Source organism: Pogona vitticeps, chromosome 6 (genome assembly GCF_051106095.1).
Source record: "Pogona vitticeps strain Pit_001003342236 chromosome 6, PviZW2.1, whole genome shotgun sequence".
NCBI lineage: Eukaryota > Metazoa > Chordata > Lepidosauria > Squamata > Agamidae > Pogona > Pogona vitticeps.
The window spans coordinates 92642967-92661284 of NC_135788.1; the positions used below are offsets into that span (position 1 = coordinate 92642967).

General features: G+C 38.8%; 1 protein-coding gene across 1 annotated transcript; it reads right to left on the bottom strand.

Moving 5' to 3' along the window:
* Positions 1–2466: 2466 nt before the first annotated feature.
* On the bottom strand, positions 2467–16319 carry LOC110074904 (keratin, type I cytoskeletal 12). The gene is made up of 9 exons (XM_020785641.3): positions 16239–16319; positions 13717–14855; positions 11608–11690; positions 10538–10694; positions 7372–7533; positions 6777–6902; positions 5706–5920; positions 3684–3718; positions 2467–2821 (listed from the first exon to the last, which is right to left on the bottom strand). The coding sequence occupies exons 2-9, from the start codon at positions 14299–14301 to the stop codon at positions 2718–2720; spliced, it is 1467 nt and encodes a 488-aa protein (XP_020641300.3). The 5' UTR covers positions 14302–14855; positions 16239–16319; the 3' UTR covers positions 2467–2717.
* Positions 16320–18318: the final 1999 nt, after the last annotated feature.

The following is an 18318-nucleotide window of genomic DNA, read 5'->3' on the forward strand; positions in this document are numbered from 1 at the left end:
CTACCTACCTACCTACCTACCTACCTACCTACCTACCTACCTACCTACCTACCTACCTACCTACCTACCTACCTAGTCTCCCTCCCCACCCGGGTGCGAGGCAGCACTTCACGGGGCGAGGATGAGGACCCAAGAGACCCTTTCCTTCCACCCGATCCACACTCAGTGCTCCCCTAAAGGAAAAAGGCGAGACGTGGCAGGTAGAAAGAGCTGGATCATCTGGCGGCAGCAGCAGCACCGGATCTACTGCCAGCACTGCGGCTGCAGTCACCTTCACAGGCTTGGCTCGCTCCAGCGCCCCCCTACCTCCCCCTTCTGTTCTTTCGCCCCCACACCGCCCCTTTTCGTTCTACCGCCCCCCTGAAAAATGAAATCGCCCCCTGGGGGGCATTATTGCCCATGTTAAGAACCACCGGTGTAGTGGACAGAGTGATGGACTAGGACTCTGGAAAACAGGGTTTGAATCTCCACTTGGCTATGGAAACTCCCTGGGGCAGTGGAACTGGTAAAACCACTCCTTAAATATCTCACTTTCCTTTAAAGCCCTATTTGGGTCGCTGTAAGTCGGTTCCGACTTGATGGCAGAGAACATGCAGAAATAACATTAAGTAAAGAGAATTATGCCATGTTTTTCTGGTAACTGAAGTTGTTTAAGCCTGTACCCAGCTCAAAGTACTGTATTAGAAAGCCTGGTAGACAAGCATATGTACTCTGTCCTGGCTTTTAAATTGACCAGTACTGCCACATAGCTCAGTGACTTAGAGGCTGGGAGTTCAATTCCCTATTGTACATCCCAGAAGAGCCAGCCTATATGGCCTTGGGCAATCTGTACTGTCCCCAGGCACACACAGAAGAAGGCAATGGCAAACCACTTGTGACTACTCTTTACTTAGAAAACCCTGGAAAGGGTCACCATCAGTCAGATTTCACTTCACAGCACATAATTGTTATTATTACCGCAAAAAAAGGGAGTTTTTCTTATTCCTTCAACAAAGTTTACAATATCAGACATTTTAGTCTGAAGCAGCTGGATGTGGTACCTTGGAGAAATTTAGAATACAAATGCCTTTGTTTATGTCCCCCTCCAGTATGGAATGATTCACTTTGTGTTTCTTGCTGCATGGAACAGAGATGACTATTGGGTTGATTTAGCTCCACTGATGCTAGAGTGGCCAACAAAAGTTGGGAACAATTAGCAGCAGCAATAACAACAATGTACTGTATAATCCAAGATGATTCTGACTTATGGCAACCCTGGCTTTTCTCAGGGAGGCACTATGGGGAACTGAACTTCCAACATCTGGCTGTGTTGCCAGAAACCTAACTCACTGGGTTATGCAGGCAGAGAAACGGGGCCTAAGGAAACCAATCATTATCAACTCCTGTCACATTGTCTTCAACGAGACTTAGCCACAATTAAATTTAGCTTTATCAAGACCAATAATATTGTGCTGTATATCATATAGTTGTTGAAAAGATGGTTTCCCTGCAAAGTTCCTTATTCATTGTTACCTATTAGCAAAAGAGTCCATCATTTCATTGGGATCCTGATTTATACGACTATCTAAACACAGACGATGAATAATGTTCTGGTTATGGGAACAGTGTTTTGGTCATAATTTGCCTATTGTCAGAGTCCCCCACTTTGATCCACTCTAATCGTGCGGAGAAATTGTGAAGTACTGTATAAAAGCAGTGTCAGTCCAATACTGAGATCAATCTGTGTGTTCTTTTACAAAAGTAATTGTTGTCTTCAATGTTAGCCCCTGTTGTGCAACTGTCCTAAGATATCTGTACAGTAGGGACCTGTTCATAAACCACACTTACTACATTTTTAAAGCCTGTATGGCTGTGTTTCTGAAGTACACATCACAAATGAAAACCGTTTTCTTGTATGTTACAAGTCATGAAGACATAGTGATGGTGGAAATTTATTTCTTGTCATAGAAACTAGCCAGTTGGTGCTTGTGACATGTGAATTAAAACATGCAAGTTGAATGGAGAAGGCAAATTTAACCAGCAGTTTTATAGTGTCTCTTTAAAAGGCAAGCCTAGAAAACTAGCTGGCCTTGCAGGATGAATATGAGAAGTCAGGGGAAGTAGTTTGGGTCTCAGAGGCTCAAAGTACCCTAGGCTTATGTAGCTGTACTGTGTATGCTCTTTGTCAAAGATACTGTAGTTGCTCTGTGGTTCAGTGTATTCTGATAAATAACAGAAGGCATGATGAATACCACTTTGTCCCATGATCATAATAAGGAATGCTGAAGCATATCTGGCTATTGGATTCTAAATGCATCAGTTATTTTATTTTAATAGGCAGGATGTGAATTATAAGAATCTATTGACTGAAATCCTGTTGCTTAGTGTAGTAAGTTGTAAATAGAGTAGGCCCGCTGGATCAGTGGAACTTACAGAGGAGTTGTCTCACCAAATTCTAATTGAAAATATAATAGTCAAAGGCAGATATAACTTGCAACACTGAAAGTTTTATTGGATTGCAGGAGAAAGCAGTATATAGTTCTCAGTACCGGTACAAGAGTATAGCTCTGTGAAGTTAGAAGAAAGCATACTGTGTGGGGGTTTCCCCCCCTGCTAGAACCCATATCTGCAAGAAGCCACCAAGATGCAATAGATTCTGGTTCCTGGAAGTCTTAATCTACTTGGATTCCCCCTTGATGCATGCACAGATAGGTCCCCTCTTCCATTTTTCATGCTGCTCATTTTGTTGCTCTTTCTTCAACTGATTTCACTTGAGAAGAAACTACTTTGCCATCTACCACTTCTTCCACAATGGTCTTAACCACCCTGGTTTTGGTGGGCTCTGAGAAAGAAAAATGGATAATGACAAGGCTGTCCATTAATAATGTTGATACTAAGGCTAGTACTAATACAGTACTGTAATTCTGCTTGCATAAGTAACATTGCACTTGAAGACTCTTAGTGCTGAACTATGTGCAAAAGGAAAATTCAGCAGTTTCAGGTGGTGCAAACCACTGCATAAGAAAGTTGCAAAAGTTGTGCAGCTTGTAAAATCAACTGAGCTAGAGCTAAACATGCATAAGGGTGGGCCAATATAACCTTGGCAAGTTTTGATACTCAGATTTATCAAAATTCACTTGGCTTCTGTGTGCCAACAAATTATAGTAGTCACTCTCTACTGGCCACTTCGTGCCAATCACCAAAAAGTTACCTCACAACAGTCAGTGACTATACATGTTTACACTTTTGGTTGATGGTGTTTAATAAGTTTTTTGGGGGGACGGGTTTGCACTGAAAAAGCTTTTCAACCTCTACGTATAATACAGAGGTTATTCTTTCTCTACTAAGCTGGCTCTATTTTTAAGAATGTGGGCTTATGAATCTGAAACCCTTCTGGCTGAGGGATTCTGGGAGGTATTGTTCAAAACAATTTCCTCAAGGTCTGCTAAAGAAGTCTAATAAATCTAATAAAGATCTTTATACCAAACATAACCTTCTTACTTCTTTTTCCAACTCAGTTCTATTCTATAACATTACAAATGCTGTTATTTTCTGCACAAATAGTGCCCTCTTGCCTTTTGCCTCAGACAGCAAAATGTCCTGGGATGGCCCTGAAGTAATTTTTTTTTTCAAATTTGTGTGATGCCTTCTAAAAGCATGATGGTAATCAGCATTTTTTAAAAAAAGAATAAAATTATACTTACCTCTGATATGGACTTTTGTATCGTAAGAGTGTAAGCTGTTAACAAACAAAAATACAACAATATCTTATAATGCTGATGGGAATTCTTTGAAAGACAAAACAAAACAAAAAACAACAAATGGGTACAAAAGTAATAAATATGTCACTAAAATGAGATTTTTACACTGTGTGGTGTGTGCTTCATATTCCCATGGATTCTTTGCTGTTGCCATCATAAATTAATATGAGATAAAACAGTTGAATAATGACATTTGGCAGATTAGAATTCATGGCTGTTTTGTGAGTAGACAACCTTTGATCATTTGTAGATTTTGCTGGTGTTATATACACAATGAAATAAAACCTTTTTATATCTAATACAAATTTTTGCTTTGAAATGTGATCATTTTGAAAGGATCCTCATTACCTGCCTTAGTTCTGCCTCATTGATAATGTGAGGTGATAACTTGTCTTGGGACATGTAGAATTTAGAACACTTAGAGTGAGTTGAGCCACACAGAAATCCTTCTTCTACATAAATTTTGCTTCTACATAAATGTGTTCAAAAAAAAGGTATTGCTTCTTTTGCTTTATGTATCTTTCTGGCTACAATGCAAATAGGAACCCTATCTGATCTGTTTTAATAATTTAGCAATTACAGCTCTATAAATAATAACAGGAAATATAATTCAAGAGTGGAAATAACCAATATGTGTATATAAGAGGACTAAATGAAATACTCAGAAGTGTATTGTACAAAACAAAAAATATTTGAAAGGGAAAAAATTGAAAAGAAATGAAAGTGTTCTTTACATAATTATGTTGTAAACCAGTGGTTCTTAACGTGGGCGATAATGCCCCCCAGGGGGCGATTTCATTTTTCAGGGGGGCGGTAGAACGAAAAGGGGCGGTGTGGGGGCGCTGGAGCAAGCCAAACCTGTGAAGATGGCTGCAGCCTTTTTACAATGTGCATGATTATATATTTTCCTCCAATCTTAATTTAGTTTCAGGGTTTTCGTCTTGAAATTTTTAGTTCCTGCATTGCGGTTTGTTTTTATGCCCTTTTAAATTTCTTTTTGCGTCTTAAAATTTGCTTGCAACTAAATCATTAAATGTTACTTTTTGGGGGCATTTCATTTTCTTGGAATTGAATTTTGTTTTCAGGGGTCATTGGATTTAAGTGTCTTAAATAAATAAATAAATAAATAAATAAATAAATAAATAAATAAATAAATAAGATATCATCACCGCGGGGAGGGGGGGCGATGATAACTTCCTCAATGGCTCAAGGGGGCGTTTCTTTCAAAAAGGTTAAGAACCACTGTTGTAAACTGCCCAGAGAGTGCTCTAGCACTGTGGTATGGTATACAAGACAAAACAATAAACAAGCAAAGAAACATAAATAAATAAATAAATAAATAAATAAATAAATAAATAAATAAATAAATAAATAAATAAATAAATAAATAAATAAATAAATGGAGCGGGGAAATGTTTTTACGCCATAATTCTGGGCAAGTTTACTTAGAAGGAAGTCTCACTATATTCAAAGTAGCTTACTCCTAATGAGTATGTTTAATAAATATTGGAGTCTTAAACATGCTCTTTTTTTGTGTGTTCATTGGCTGAAATCCAGTCGTAAACTGGAACTAGACTAGGTCTGTTAAATCAGTGGGAATTTGGTAGGTCATTTCCTCTATATGTTCCACTGATTTAATGGTCCTATTGTAATTGTGGTTACTACTGGATTTCAGCCATCGTCAGTGGGTTAAATATATAGGAAGTATTAAGCAATGTAAGTAATATATCGAGTAAATTATGCATAGTTCAGTGGGTCAGGTCTCTGGCTGTGGAGCCAGCAGTTGAGAGTTCGATTCCCGACGGTGCCTCTTTGACAAGGGCCGGACTCAGTGATCCATAGGTTCCCTTCCAGTTCTGCAGTTGTAAAATCATGATGATGATGATAGGATGTACTTTTTTTTGCTTGTCTTCTGCAGGATGCATTGCCACCATCTCTGTTGTTTAATTTAGACAATTTACTTACCTTTCCCCATCCAGTAGGCGCCTGTATGTCTCAATTTCCATTTCTAGTCGAGTCTTGATGCCTAGTAGTAGCTGATACTCTGAGTTCTGGCACTCAGTTTCAGACCTGATCTGCTGTAGCTGTTCTTCCAGGCTGCTAACCTGCATTTGCAGCTGCTGAAGTTGACTGCTGTAATTTCCTTCAGTTTCTGCCAATGTGCCTTCCAGAGAGGCTTTCTGTTTTTAAGAGAAATAAATAAAGTGAGGCTTCTAATGTAAATGGAAGCAAAATGTCCAATGTGCTTTCTCTTGTCATTTAAAGTTTTCTAAACTGTTTATCTCACAAATTCTGGGCCAGTGTATATACTTTGTGTATCCCTGAAGATTGCTCCACAGGCAGCATATTTTTGTTGCTTTGTTAGTTTGACTTCTCGGCAACCCTTAACAAATATAAAGACAATCTGTGTGATTTCTCTACCCCAGTCATGTAAATAAGCTCACATAAGTTAATAACCAGCAAGAATGCCATGCTAGTCTACTTAAACTCTAGCAGCCTGCTGTTTTTCAGTGCTAGCAGAGTAAACCTCTCCCAGTATGTCCAGCAAGAAAAGGCAACTCGAGGGTCTTCCAGGTTGTGCTAGAAATTTCTCAGTAACAGGAATGAAATTATGGAAATTGTTTTTGGATATGAAAATGACAAGTGTGAAGAAGAGTGGTACAGAATGAAAAAAAAAGGAAAGTGCAATACATTATAGTTCTGGAAGACCACTTAGAAAATCACGTGACTTAAAACAAGGAGAGTGGATGCAAGGGAGATCATTCCTTCCCTGCTGTGTTTTTATGCTGGCTAGGGAAGAACCCAGTCTTCTATTGCCAACCTGCTCATTCATATGCACAGGAATCTGCGCACTTGTCTGCATGATGTTCCTGATCACCTATGATACCCAAGTGAATTGTCAAATACAAGGATGCTATCACAAATGGAATGATAAATCTAGAATTACAGACAGCAAAATAGAGTTTGAAGCTCTTGCTCATTTGAAGTGCTTCAAAGAAAGAAACCTCATTATGCAGACACTACTTTTGAACGAACCTTAGCAAGATGGGATTGTAACTCAATTTCCAGTGACTGAAGGGAGCGTTTTAATTCAATTAACTCGTTTCTGGCAGAATTTACAGCACCAGCATCGTCGTGGATCTGCTGCTGCAGTGGTTGACTCTGGGAAAGAAGAGGAAAAAACAAGCAAGAGTAAAACAACACTAGACCAAACTGATTTTATTGTTGTTATAAAGTGGGTTTCTGTGAGAGAGGACTTTTGTACAGAATCATTTTGCATGCTATTACGTAAGAATAGCATCAGCAGCTTTAAATGACTATGATCTAAGAATATGTTAGAAAAACAGAAATGTGTAGTGGATAAGCTCAGTTAAGCCACCCTGACAGCCCTTTTGCCATATATAATACACTGTTCCATCATGAGGGACCTCCGCATTTTAAGATTTCATAGGGAAACTCTATTCCAAATTTTTTTATGTTAGCCAACACTTTATGCACTGATCCCAATGCTTTGAAATGCTGTCTACAAAGAGTCTCATCTTTTCCTCCTTCTTGTCTAATATATTGAATTGATAGCAGCACAGATTGAAAGTGAAGCGAATCCTATATTTTCAGCAGTTGTTCACCATACCATTTTGTTGAATTGCTCTTCAGCTTCTCTGCGATTCTGTTCTGCAAGGTCTTCATACTGTGCTCTCATCTCGTTCAGTAGCTTAGTCAAGTCTACTCCTGGAGCAGCGTTCATTTCGACAGTGACATCGCCTGTACAGTTACTCTTTAGCATAGTGATTTCCTAAGCAAAATATTGGAAACAGAATACTTTGAGCTGAAAAATTAAGCCCTCAGTCCATAAACACTTCTCAAACTATTTACTCACTTCAGCAAGATATCTGCTAAACTCTATGATAAACGTCTAGTATACTATTTTTGTACATCTAATCATTTTTGTGTGAAAGTTCCAGGGATGTTGGCAAGTCTTTGGATTCAAGTCCCGAGTCTGAGTCTGAGTCCTTATTAAAAAACAACAACTTTTTTCCCCAGAGGAAGGGATTGGATGGGTTCCAAGCTGCAAGTCGAGTCTTAGTCATTGGAAGGGAACAACAACAACAACAACACACACACCCGAGTTGAGTCTGGGTTGAGTCACTGGTGTGACTTAAGTCGAACTTGACAGCGAGTCCTGCAACTCAAGTCCTCATCCCTAGAAAGTTCCACCCTGCATGGAAAGCTCATCCCGAGGATCTGATATAAGTTCCTTTGGGCATCATGAAGTACTAATAGGGAAAACCTCTGATGGGCACAGAGCTCTCTCATCACTGAGAAACTAGTGGTACAAATCCATACATCTTGTCTATGCATGTTGCTAGCAGGCCAAGGGCTAGAACCCATTCCTGAGACTTTGAAACCTTCTGCATTTAAAAAAGTTCTGCATCTGCTAAGAGACTTTCTCCTGGTATGCTGGCATGCTGATGTTAGATAAGAGCTGCATAATTAGCAAAGGCATGTTTATTGTTCATTGGACATACATCAGTGGACAGAGTTGTGTGCCAGTTTGTGAATTTCACAAGATTCTTCTAACTGCCCAAAGTTAGTGTTCCCTGCAATTGAGAAACTTGGATACGTTAACCACCATCAAAGCATAGCCAATAAAATCATCATAACCTTATTGTTTCTAAATCTATGGTCAGACAAGAGGTCTGTGAGCGCCAACTGAAAATGTACAGAATTTGGAGCTTAGACTTTCAAGATCTCCAACTCCCTTTATCAAGCAAAATGTGACATACATTTTAACACTCTTGTCTCATAGCTTTGATAATGCAGGCTTCATAGCTTCAACATCATGCCACCTTTGCTGTTTGTCTTTTGCCTCCCACTTTGCTTTGTGTGACATATTGGTTGATTAAAAATGTGGAAAGCTCAAAATTTTGTGCTCTCATCTTTCTGCATTTCTGGCTGGTTCTGATAAAGATATTGCCTGATCATGGATTTTGCCATTTTGCTTATAAATTAATATAATTTAATTCTGTTTTATGTTTCACCTTTGTGCACTTTTCTGAGAGGTGAAAGGTTCTCCCTAAGAAGATTCAGCATGTTTAGATGTTAAACTACTATCTATTGGAACTGTTCCTGGAACAACAGTGAAAACAATCTGCATCTCATTAACTGTACAAATAGAAAGCTTTTGAACTTGTTTGTTATCTCTGGTTGGCTCGGGAACACCTGCCAGGCATAAAAGCTTGAGACTAGCTTTCTTGTTCCAAAGGTTAAAGAGTTAATTCCAGTAGCACACATTTCTAGTCTGGATGTGCCAGTTTCATCTTACACTTTCAACCTAGACAATAATTTGTCCATGACTCCCTAGTACCCTGTTCCTATTTTTTACGTGTTAATGTTGGACCACGCAGGCAGTATTGGGTAGGCATTAGAATAAACTAATTGATCAATCACTGTATGATTCAACTGAGATGCATTAATTTTGACAGATACTCATCTCCTGGCAATTTTTCCAGAATCTCTGAAAAGAGTTCATGTTCTCATTGGGCTCATGTAGCATTTCCATAGAAGTACTATATAACAGCTACGATGGAGAACTGAAATTGAGTGGCAGAACAATATACAGTATGAAATGTATTACGCTTTCTAAACAGTGATGTAACTGAATTTTACATGATCCAAAGTTTAAACGGAAATATAAAGAAACCTAATAGATGTGGGCATTGACTTTCATGTGACGTATTTGTCAGGATTCTCTGCTTGTCTCTGCCTGCTTTCCCAACTGTTTTGGAAACCCACACTTAAACACATGAGTATGTCATATCCATGATGCGTTTTAATGTTGGGAATGTAATTACTTCACCAGTCTTACATTCTTTTGGGTTTAAACCAGAACTGAACCGAGTATGGCTGGAAGACCACATGAAGCCCTCCAATGTTGTTTTCTGGCCCCTGAATGCCCCCCGGAAATCATTTCCCACTCTTTGAAACATTCATAAACTGTGGCTTGCAATAAAGAAAGGCACAATGTCTTTCCACCCCTCACCAAACCCACACAAATGAAATCAGATCTAATTTTTTAGGAATGTTAGATTCCCAACCCCTTTAGCTCATTTTAGGCTCATTTTGTATCCTCAGTGGGTCATGGGAGTTAAAAATTGACCCATAGACTCTCTGAAGTTGCCCATGCTTGGTTTAAGTAGACTATTAAAACTTGATTAACTCTCTACAATAGATAAAACTAAGAATGACTCGCTTAATGGCTTTGATGTTTCCGGTACTGTCCTAAACAGCCACCCCAATCACAATGTATATCCAAATTCTCACATTGGCTTAGTCCAGATGCTACACTAATCCATAGTTTAGGGGGGAGGAATTTGCTCAGACTTTGTTGCAAGGTTGGAAGATGTTGCTTCTGTTTTGCCTGGTCATATCTTGTCAGCTGCCATTTTCTAAACATTGAATTGTGGTTAATGAAATGGTTTCAAACAGATTCTGGTTAAGCAAAATAGAAGCAAAGGCTTCTGAATTCTTCATAGCTGTACTGGAAGAGGATGGAAACGGTGATCATAGGAGTCCAAGCTGCATTGAAGTTTGTTTATGTCAGAGTATCAGAAAGTTTCTTTCTTTTTTAAACTGTAACTCACACAATCTCCCTGCCAGCATTGCTGCTCACTTTTGCAAGCAGCAATCATACTAACTATATTTAAGGGTGATGTTTGAACATGGACGCTCCATGGCTTTTGATTAGGGCAGAAAATGAAATATTGTAAAAGATGGGGAGGGGAATTGAAGTTCTTTACCTCTTCGTGATTCCTCTTAAGATATGCTAGTTCCTCGGTGAGGCTTTCAAGCTGTGCCTCCAGGTCAGAGCGGTTCATGGTCAGATCATCAAGGACTCTGCGCAGACCATTTATGTCTGACTCAACACTCTGGCGAAGGAAGAGCTCATTTTCAAACCTGAAAGGAAATCAATGGAAGTATGAAATATAGGTGACAATGGCTCACCTTAGCTGTTTGTTAAGACAGGAGGAGAAAAGTCCAAATCAAAATCGGAAAGCACTTTGCAAACTAAAAGTGTTGGCTTGGCTCTTACCATAAGTAAAGAGCAGAGTCTTGTAGCACCCTAAAGACCAACACATTTTATTTGGCATAAGCTTATGTGGACTGTAGACCATGTCTTCATGTGCATATTGTATATGGTCAGCAGTTGTACATTTACATCATATTAGGATATTCGTAAAAGAAAAAAATGGCCCATGGGCTGTATCCACCTGTCATGAAAAACCTGACCCTGACCCTGACCATGAAAAACCTCTCTGTTGAATTGGAGGTTCTTCTAAACCAGTGGTTCCCAACCTTGGGTCTTCAAATATTATTGGATTACAACTCTCAAAGCTCCTGGCCAGCACAGCTAGTGGTGAAGGCTTTTGGGAAGTTTAGTCCAAGAACATCTGGGGATCCAAAACTGGAAAGCACTGTCCTAAACAATATGGAATGGGGATACAGGAAGTTACTAATGTGGGAAGGACTTGGGGAATGTTCATTTCATGAACTTCTTTAAGTTAAATTACAATGCAAATCTCAGTTTTGGATGATTCTTCCCTCCTGAGCTAATCTCATGTTATTTATGAAAGTAGCTAATCCTCCAGAGAAGCGGTACTTGAAGCCTACAGATGGATGAAAGGAGAGTGGTGGGGAAACGAAAGGTTCCTTCTGTGAACTTTAAAAAAAATTGTATTTGTATTTCACACTATCTTTGTTGTTACAACGAAATGACATAACATTTCTTGAAGTGGTTTTGAAATCTGGGAGAACAAAGAGCTACACTGTGGAAGCATTTTAAAAGCAAAACTGTTGGCATCTAGCTTACTTGAGGCGGAAATCATCAGCAGCAAGCCTGGCATTATCAATCTGTAGGACTATGTTGGCATTCTCAGTCGTCTTGTTCATAATCTGAATGGAAAACATGAAAAGAACAGAAGCAATGTTAGTTTTATGGCACCTTTTCACCTTCCCATCATTTACAGTTCTACATAATCAGGGATTTCCAATAAACAAAGAAAAATCACTGTCCTATAACAGTGTTTTATAGTGGGATCCTATACCTGCAGCTTACTCAGTGGGACTTAATTCTAGGAAATTGAGTATAAGACTGGAAACATGTCCGCCCTGCTGCAACAAACATTGTCCTTCAGTTTGTTCCTTCAGATTTTCCCTATTCCAAAAAGTGTTAAATATAAGGATTAGCAATAAAACTTGATTTAGCCCACATTCTTTCAGCTACAGTACATAAATATAAACTAACACTTGTCTGGTTATAATTTATAAAATCAGTGAAAACGTGATACAACATAAATTCAAGTGTATGGTATGTGGAATTAATATGTAGACTCGAATCATGAACATAAACATCCACTCTAATCATTATGCATTGAAAGAAAAAGAATTTATTGTTTTAAATAATAGATTAGGCAATCCAATCTAGTTAAGCAGAATAATCTGAATGTAACATTATTGTACTTTCATTAACAATACTCTGTGCCAAAAAAAGAGAAACATAACCATATCTAATTTTTCTCACTGATTTCACTGGACTCTTTTACTTTCACCTCTCCACATTTAACATTTACCTGTCTACACAGCAAATTTGATATACAGGAGTAGACAATAGCTGCCCGTGTATGTTTCAGAGAAATACGAGTGATGAAATACTTAAAGCAATTTTGATGGCTTTCCTTAACTCCAAAATCCACATATTGTAGCATAGGCAAAGATAAAACTTATCAAATTTCGTAGTTTTTATACACAATGGTCAGCAGAACCCTTCGAATGCCATCTAGGAATGGGGAAGCCTGTCACGTTTACTTCCCTCCTCACCAGACATCTGAATTTTTTTAACACTCATGTTCTTTATATCTTGAGTATGAAGAGATTTGCAAATTTTGGTAGATTGTTCAAAAATTATCTCCAATGACTCTACTCACACTAATTTCAGCAGGCATGGCTATTAACACTATTGAGATGCCATGTTTTACTTGGTCTGGTGTAGGGATGTTAAAGATGAGATGCCTCTGAGAAACAGAGGTTGCAGCCATAACTCAACACAAACATTGTTGAATATACAGGGATTCAAACCGAAACATTTAAGCATGTATCCCTCAGCATCTAAGGGTGCAACTACATTGCAATACACTCCTTCAGTTATTCCGGGATTAGCATGATATAAATAGGTTCAAATTTTCCCAAGTACATGATCTTATTGTAAGTATGGGAGAAACTAGGACTTTTTTTCAAGGAATTATTTCTTTTTGATGACCCACCAGGAGGTTGTTTATTTTAAATCTCTCTGCAGATATTAGTCACCTGTTTTTGGTTGTGTGAACACCTGTGTCACTGTATTTATTTATTTATTTATTTATTTATTTATTTATTTATTTATTTATTTATTTATTTATTTATTTATTTATTTATTTATTTAACAAACCTCGGGTCTGTTTAAGGTGATTTAAAGAGAGATGTGCTCTCCTGCACCCAATCAAACTGGTTTCATTATGCTTATCCCATGAGCATAGGAACAGTGTGACACAACGATTCCATGACAAATTGATTCAATAATATGACACAATGATCACATGACACAAATTGATACAATAATATTCCAAGAGAACGCCCGGATTTTTTTAAGGCAATGGGATCGCATCCCTAAGCCTATATGGATGATGCTGTCAGTTTCAGTTTCTCCCACAGTTGAATTTTGAAAATCTCATTATTTCCCCATCCAGAATATGGAGAAATCTGTAAATATGGATAAATTCCTACACACACCCCAAAGAGGGGGGCAGGCAAAGAGAAACAAACTTCTCACCATCTCTCATGCTGTTTGTGCAAGCTTATTGATAGGAATGGGAGCTGCACAAGAGTACACCTCTTCTGCAGTTTCCATTTCCATCTGAATTCCACAAACATTGGGTTTTCTCACCTGATGGCGAAGATCTTCAATTATCTGATGATACTTGCTGTAATCCCGGACTACTCCAGGAGCACCAGGTCCATTTTTTTCATACCAGTGGCGGATTTTCAGCTCCAACTCCGCATTGGCTTCCTCCAAAGAACGCACCTTTTCCAGGTAGTTTGCAAGGCGGTTGTTGAGGTTCTGCATTGTTTCCTTTTCAGCCCCAGCCAAAAAGACGCTGTCCCCTCCACCATATCCACCACCCAAGCTTGCCACAGAGCTGGGGCGATAGGCTCCTCCATAACCACTACCTGCCACCGAGGCACTGCCAAAGCTCATCCCATTCCCAAAGCCTGCTCCACTCCCAAAGCCCATTCCGCTCCCAAAGCCCGCTCCGCTCCCAAAGCCTCCTCCGCTCCCAAAGCCTCCTCCGCTCCCAAAGCCTCCTCCACTCCCAAAGCCTGCTCCACCAAAGCCACTGCCTAGCCCTGCCACAGAACTCGCACCAAAGCCATGGACACTGCTGCCTCCAATGCTCGGCAGCTTGACACCTCCATCACCCCCAGCATAAGAAGAAATTCTTCTGGATGCTGTAGAAATCCGAAGAGACATTGTATATCTGAGCGGTGTGCTTTGCAATAATGGCAGCAGACGCAGTGGAAGGCTAGGTAGTTAATCTGCTGATGGGGACGTTTTCTCTTCCTTTTATATGGGATCATTAGGGCGTTGCTTTTATAATTCCTCCAACCTGTGGTTTTTTTTGTGTTTTTTTTTTCATCTGCTCAGCAGATCTGAGCCTGCAACTCGTTTTCCTCTCCCTTTACCCACCCCCACTGTACATTAGCATTTAATCCAACACTGTGTCCATTTGCAGTTTGGTGCCCCGAGGTTGTTTGTTATGCTAAGGGTGGAGCAGGGTGGAACAAAGCTAAAAATTCATTATGATGTTGTAATTGTAGATGAGTTCTTCTCCTTTTCTTTTCTTCTTCTTCTCCTCAAACCCAGACATAACACACCTTGTTCCCCGAGGAAATCCCCAAGTGACATACATTCGTTCAATTACCCTCCAGGTTTCTTCTGTTCAGTCCCATAACAAAAATATTGATGCCTTGGTCCTTTGCCTTAGAGACAGAATTTTCTTTTCTGCCTCTTTCTTCTTGTAGAATCTGCGAGCAAAATAAACTAATTGAAGAATGTTGGAGTGAATGGTCTAAACCAGCCCACCTTCATTAGATTGGAATAGCTTGTGTTTTAAGAAATGAAACAAGGCAGCCCTACTTTATGGGTAAGGTGAGGATCTCAAGTTCATTTTTCTGAATGGGGACCCATATGTCTGCCCTGAAGTTCTGCCCTAATGGCATCACTGAAAAAGATTTCTTTTTTTTTTTAAATCTAGTCTAACAGTTGTTCTGTTCATACAAGCCCTGTCCAGGTAGAAAATAGGCTCTGGACCACCTTGAACATATCTGACCATCTCTGATTTGAGAAGTTAAGAAGGGAGACCACCAAGAAATACTTGGATCTCCAGAAAGGGCTAAGAAGTTAGTTAGCCTGAAACCCTAGAGAATACTGCCAGTCAGAGCTGACAAGACTAGGTTGGATATCCCCTCATGAGGAGAAAAGTGGCCTAGAAATGAAACAAACAACAAATAAATGTGAAAGGATTGTCTTCTGCCTTTTGAATAGCATAAGCTACAACACCTTTGGAGTTCAAAATTAGAGCTGTGTTTCTTGTTGCTGTTATGTAGCTTTCGACTTAGAACAGCTCTAATAAGGTTTTCATGGAGATATTTAAGGAGTGGTTCTACCAGTTCCACATACCCCTCATAAGTTTCTGTGGCTCAGCGGGGATTCAAACCCAGGGCTCCTGAGTCCTAGTCCATCAGTCTATCCACTAAACTACACTGGGTCCCAAATAGGGGATGCAAAACTTTAAAACATGTGTTCAAGTCATGAAATACCTTGAACTACAGGACACAATGTAAAATATCAAAATATCATATTAAAAACAATACAAGATTTGTTATTTGTCGTTTTTCTGAGAAGCTCTGGGATTTCGGATTTTTGTACAAGACTGAATCTTTTCCAGGAGAATTGAGAATTATGGAAGGGTATTTTCATACATGGCAACTTTTGACAAAGGGCATTTTTAAAATAATGTGTAGATGATGATGATTTACCATTCCCTTCTACGGTAACTGGACTGATCGATCAATATAACACATATACATAGGATGTAAGTCGTACAGTGCAGTTAAGGGCAGAAATAGCATCACTGAGACTGTACCAATGAAACCATATTAGTGTTGCAGGCTTTCTTTCAGAAATCAAAATTCAAAGGAGTCCCATGCTTAGGCCCAACTCCTGAAGACCATTCAATGAAACAAAACAAGCTATTTTGTAAAGCCTGGTAGGTGAGAGAAGTTCGTGTTGTAATCTGCCCTTAAGGAATTTCCTGATAATGAACTATCGTTCTCCTAAATCTAGCTGAATTCAGGTGCTGTGAAGTGGAGTGGACTAGTGCAGAACATTGAAATTTAGACACTTACCCTCACTGATGAGGACAGCTGCTGTGTCTGGAAGAAGCAATCTTTCCTAATCTCCATTTTCATTCCCAACACGAGAGTTTAGGCCTGTTAGGGAAATCCAAGGGAATTAGGGTGAACCAATGAATAATAGGCAGAGTTACCTTTCTGGATACTGTAGAAATCCAAAGAGATTTCAGCAGTGTAGCTTGCCTTAAAAGCTGTACCTGGTGAAATTTCCTCTTCTAAGCAATGACTTAAACATAAAGGAATCATACGGTATCTTCTTTTTCATTGTAGAAGAAGAATTGGAGTATCTTGAAGTAGCCTAATACTTGGTGTATATTACAAATCTTGTGTAATATGTTTTTTGTGTAGACTCATTTCAAAGGTATTGTAATAAAATATCTCATGAAAAGCAACTAATTCATATGTTTCAGTCAGAAATTCCTGTACAGCTCTTTGACAGCACTTTTCTAGGTGTCTGTACTGAAGTAAGTTGATGGTTAAACTGCCAGCATACCGCCTACTGTTTTTGTAGATCTCTCCCCGTGATGAGGCTCTCTTGGCACAATGACTATGATCACTTTGACTTCTTGTCAATAAGCCATAGCAGGTTATGTAAATCTTACTCCCCCCAACCCCTCCACCTATAGGATTAAGGCCACTACTTTTTTTTTTTAAAAAAACTTATTTTTGAATTGGTCTTCTAAAGGTTGTTTTGTGGCTGAATTCTTTTTCTATGGTACTCAAGCCACACAGTCCCAGGGTGACTCGAGAAGGGAAGAGTAAACCACTTTGAGTAATCTTTACCTAGAAAACTGTGAAAAGAGATTGACTTGATGGCACAGAAATTGACTTGATGGCACACAATTAGTAGTGTTTTTATTGTATCTTATGTTTTTTTGTAAACTGTCATGGAAACTTATTCAGGTGGTAGTAGAGACATTTCATAAGTATATAAGTGAATGGGTTGTGATAATTTGAGATAAAGTAAAGAATAATCTGGAGATTGGATTTTATAACAAAAAAAAAACAACAACCCTCTTTGAAATGAGTTGTTATCTCTACTTTCTGCTCTGATGTAGTGCCTCGAAAATTAAAAAAAAAAGAAATAACAAACTATCTTTCTTTTCTGACTTTAGAATGACAGATAAATGGCATGAAACCTGAAAAATTCCTGATGAAATGTCTTTTAAAATGCCCTTAATTGATCTTTAAAAATAACTGTTGATAATAACTAGGAAATGTTATTCTTTATACCAAAAAGCAACTTTGTAGCTATTGAAATGAAACTTAGTTACATCCTCATTACTTAAAATATAACTAGTTATGGTAGCTTCTGTATGTTATTTGTAGCTAGTTACTTTCCAGTTTTAGGGAGATTGATTTTCATTCTCCTGCTATAGTCCAAGAAGCTGTCAGTAGAGTATAAAAGGTGGACCAAGAAACATCTCTTTTCAATGCTTTGAGATTAATCTAGTTCACCTTTGTGATTCTTTCCTCTTTGTTTATTGCATATGAGAGATGGCCATTTGGAGTAACAGTATCCTGTAAGATATGAGGTGTTTGCTTTTTCAAAAGAGCATGTCTTTTTTTTAGTTCATAAGCCGTCCTTATGAATTAAATGTACTTACATCTTACTTTATGTTGGAAGCAATCCAATATAATTTCTAGAGCGGAAGGATCAGCTGGCATGCACTGCTGTTGCCCAGGGGATGCCCAAATATATTCATAGTCTCCACATTCTTTCTATTTCTGCGCCTCTTATATTTATACTGAAACTAATTGCTTTGTTTTATTGCATCAGGTATTTAAATCCAAAGATTATTTATAGCTTTAAAAACAGTTGTCCTATATTCAGAAATAGCAGACATATTCGTTTCACCTTGATTAGAAACCCACTAGGTGCTTGTGATCAAGTTCAGTAGACAAGCTAAGCAGTTCCTCCTTTTCAGCAGGAATGACCATAGGAGTCCTGTTTCTTTCATTTAAACTTTTATTAACAAAAGTGGAAGGAGAATCAACAACTACTTATATCGGGCCAACAGGGCCAAGGTCCAAAGGGAGCTCTGCTCAAAATAACGATAGTCCGTAACTCAAT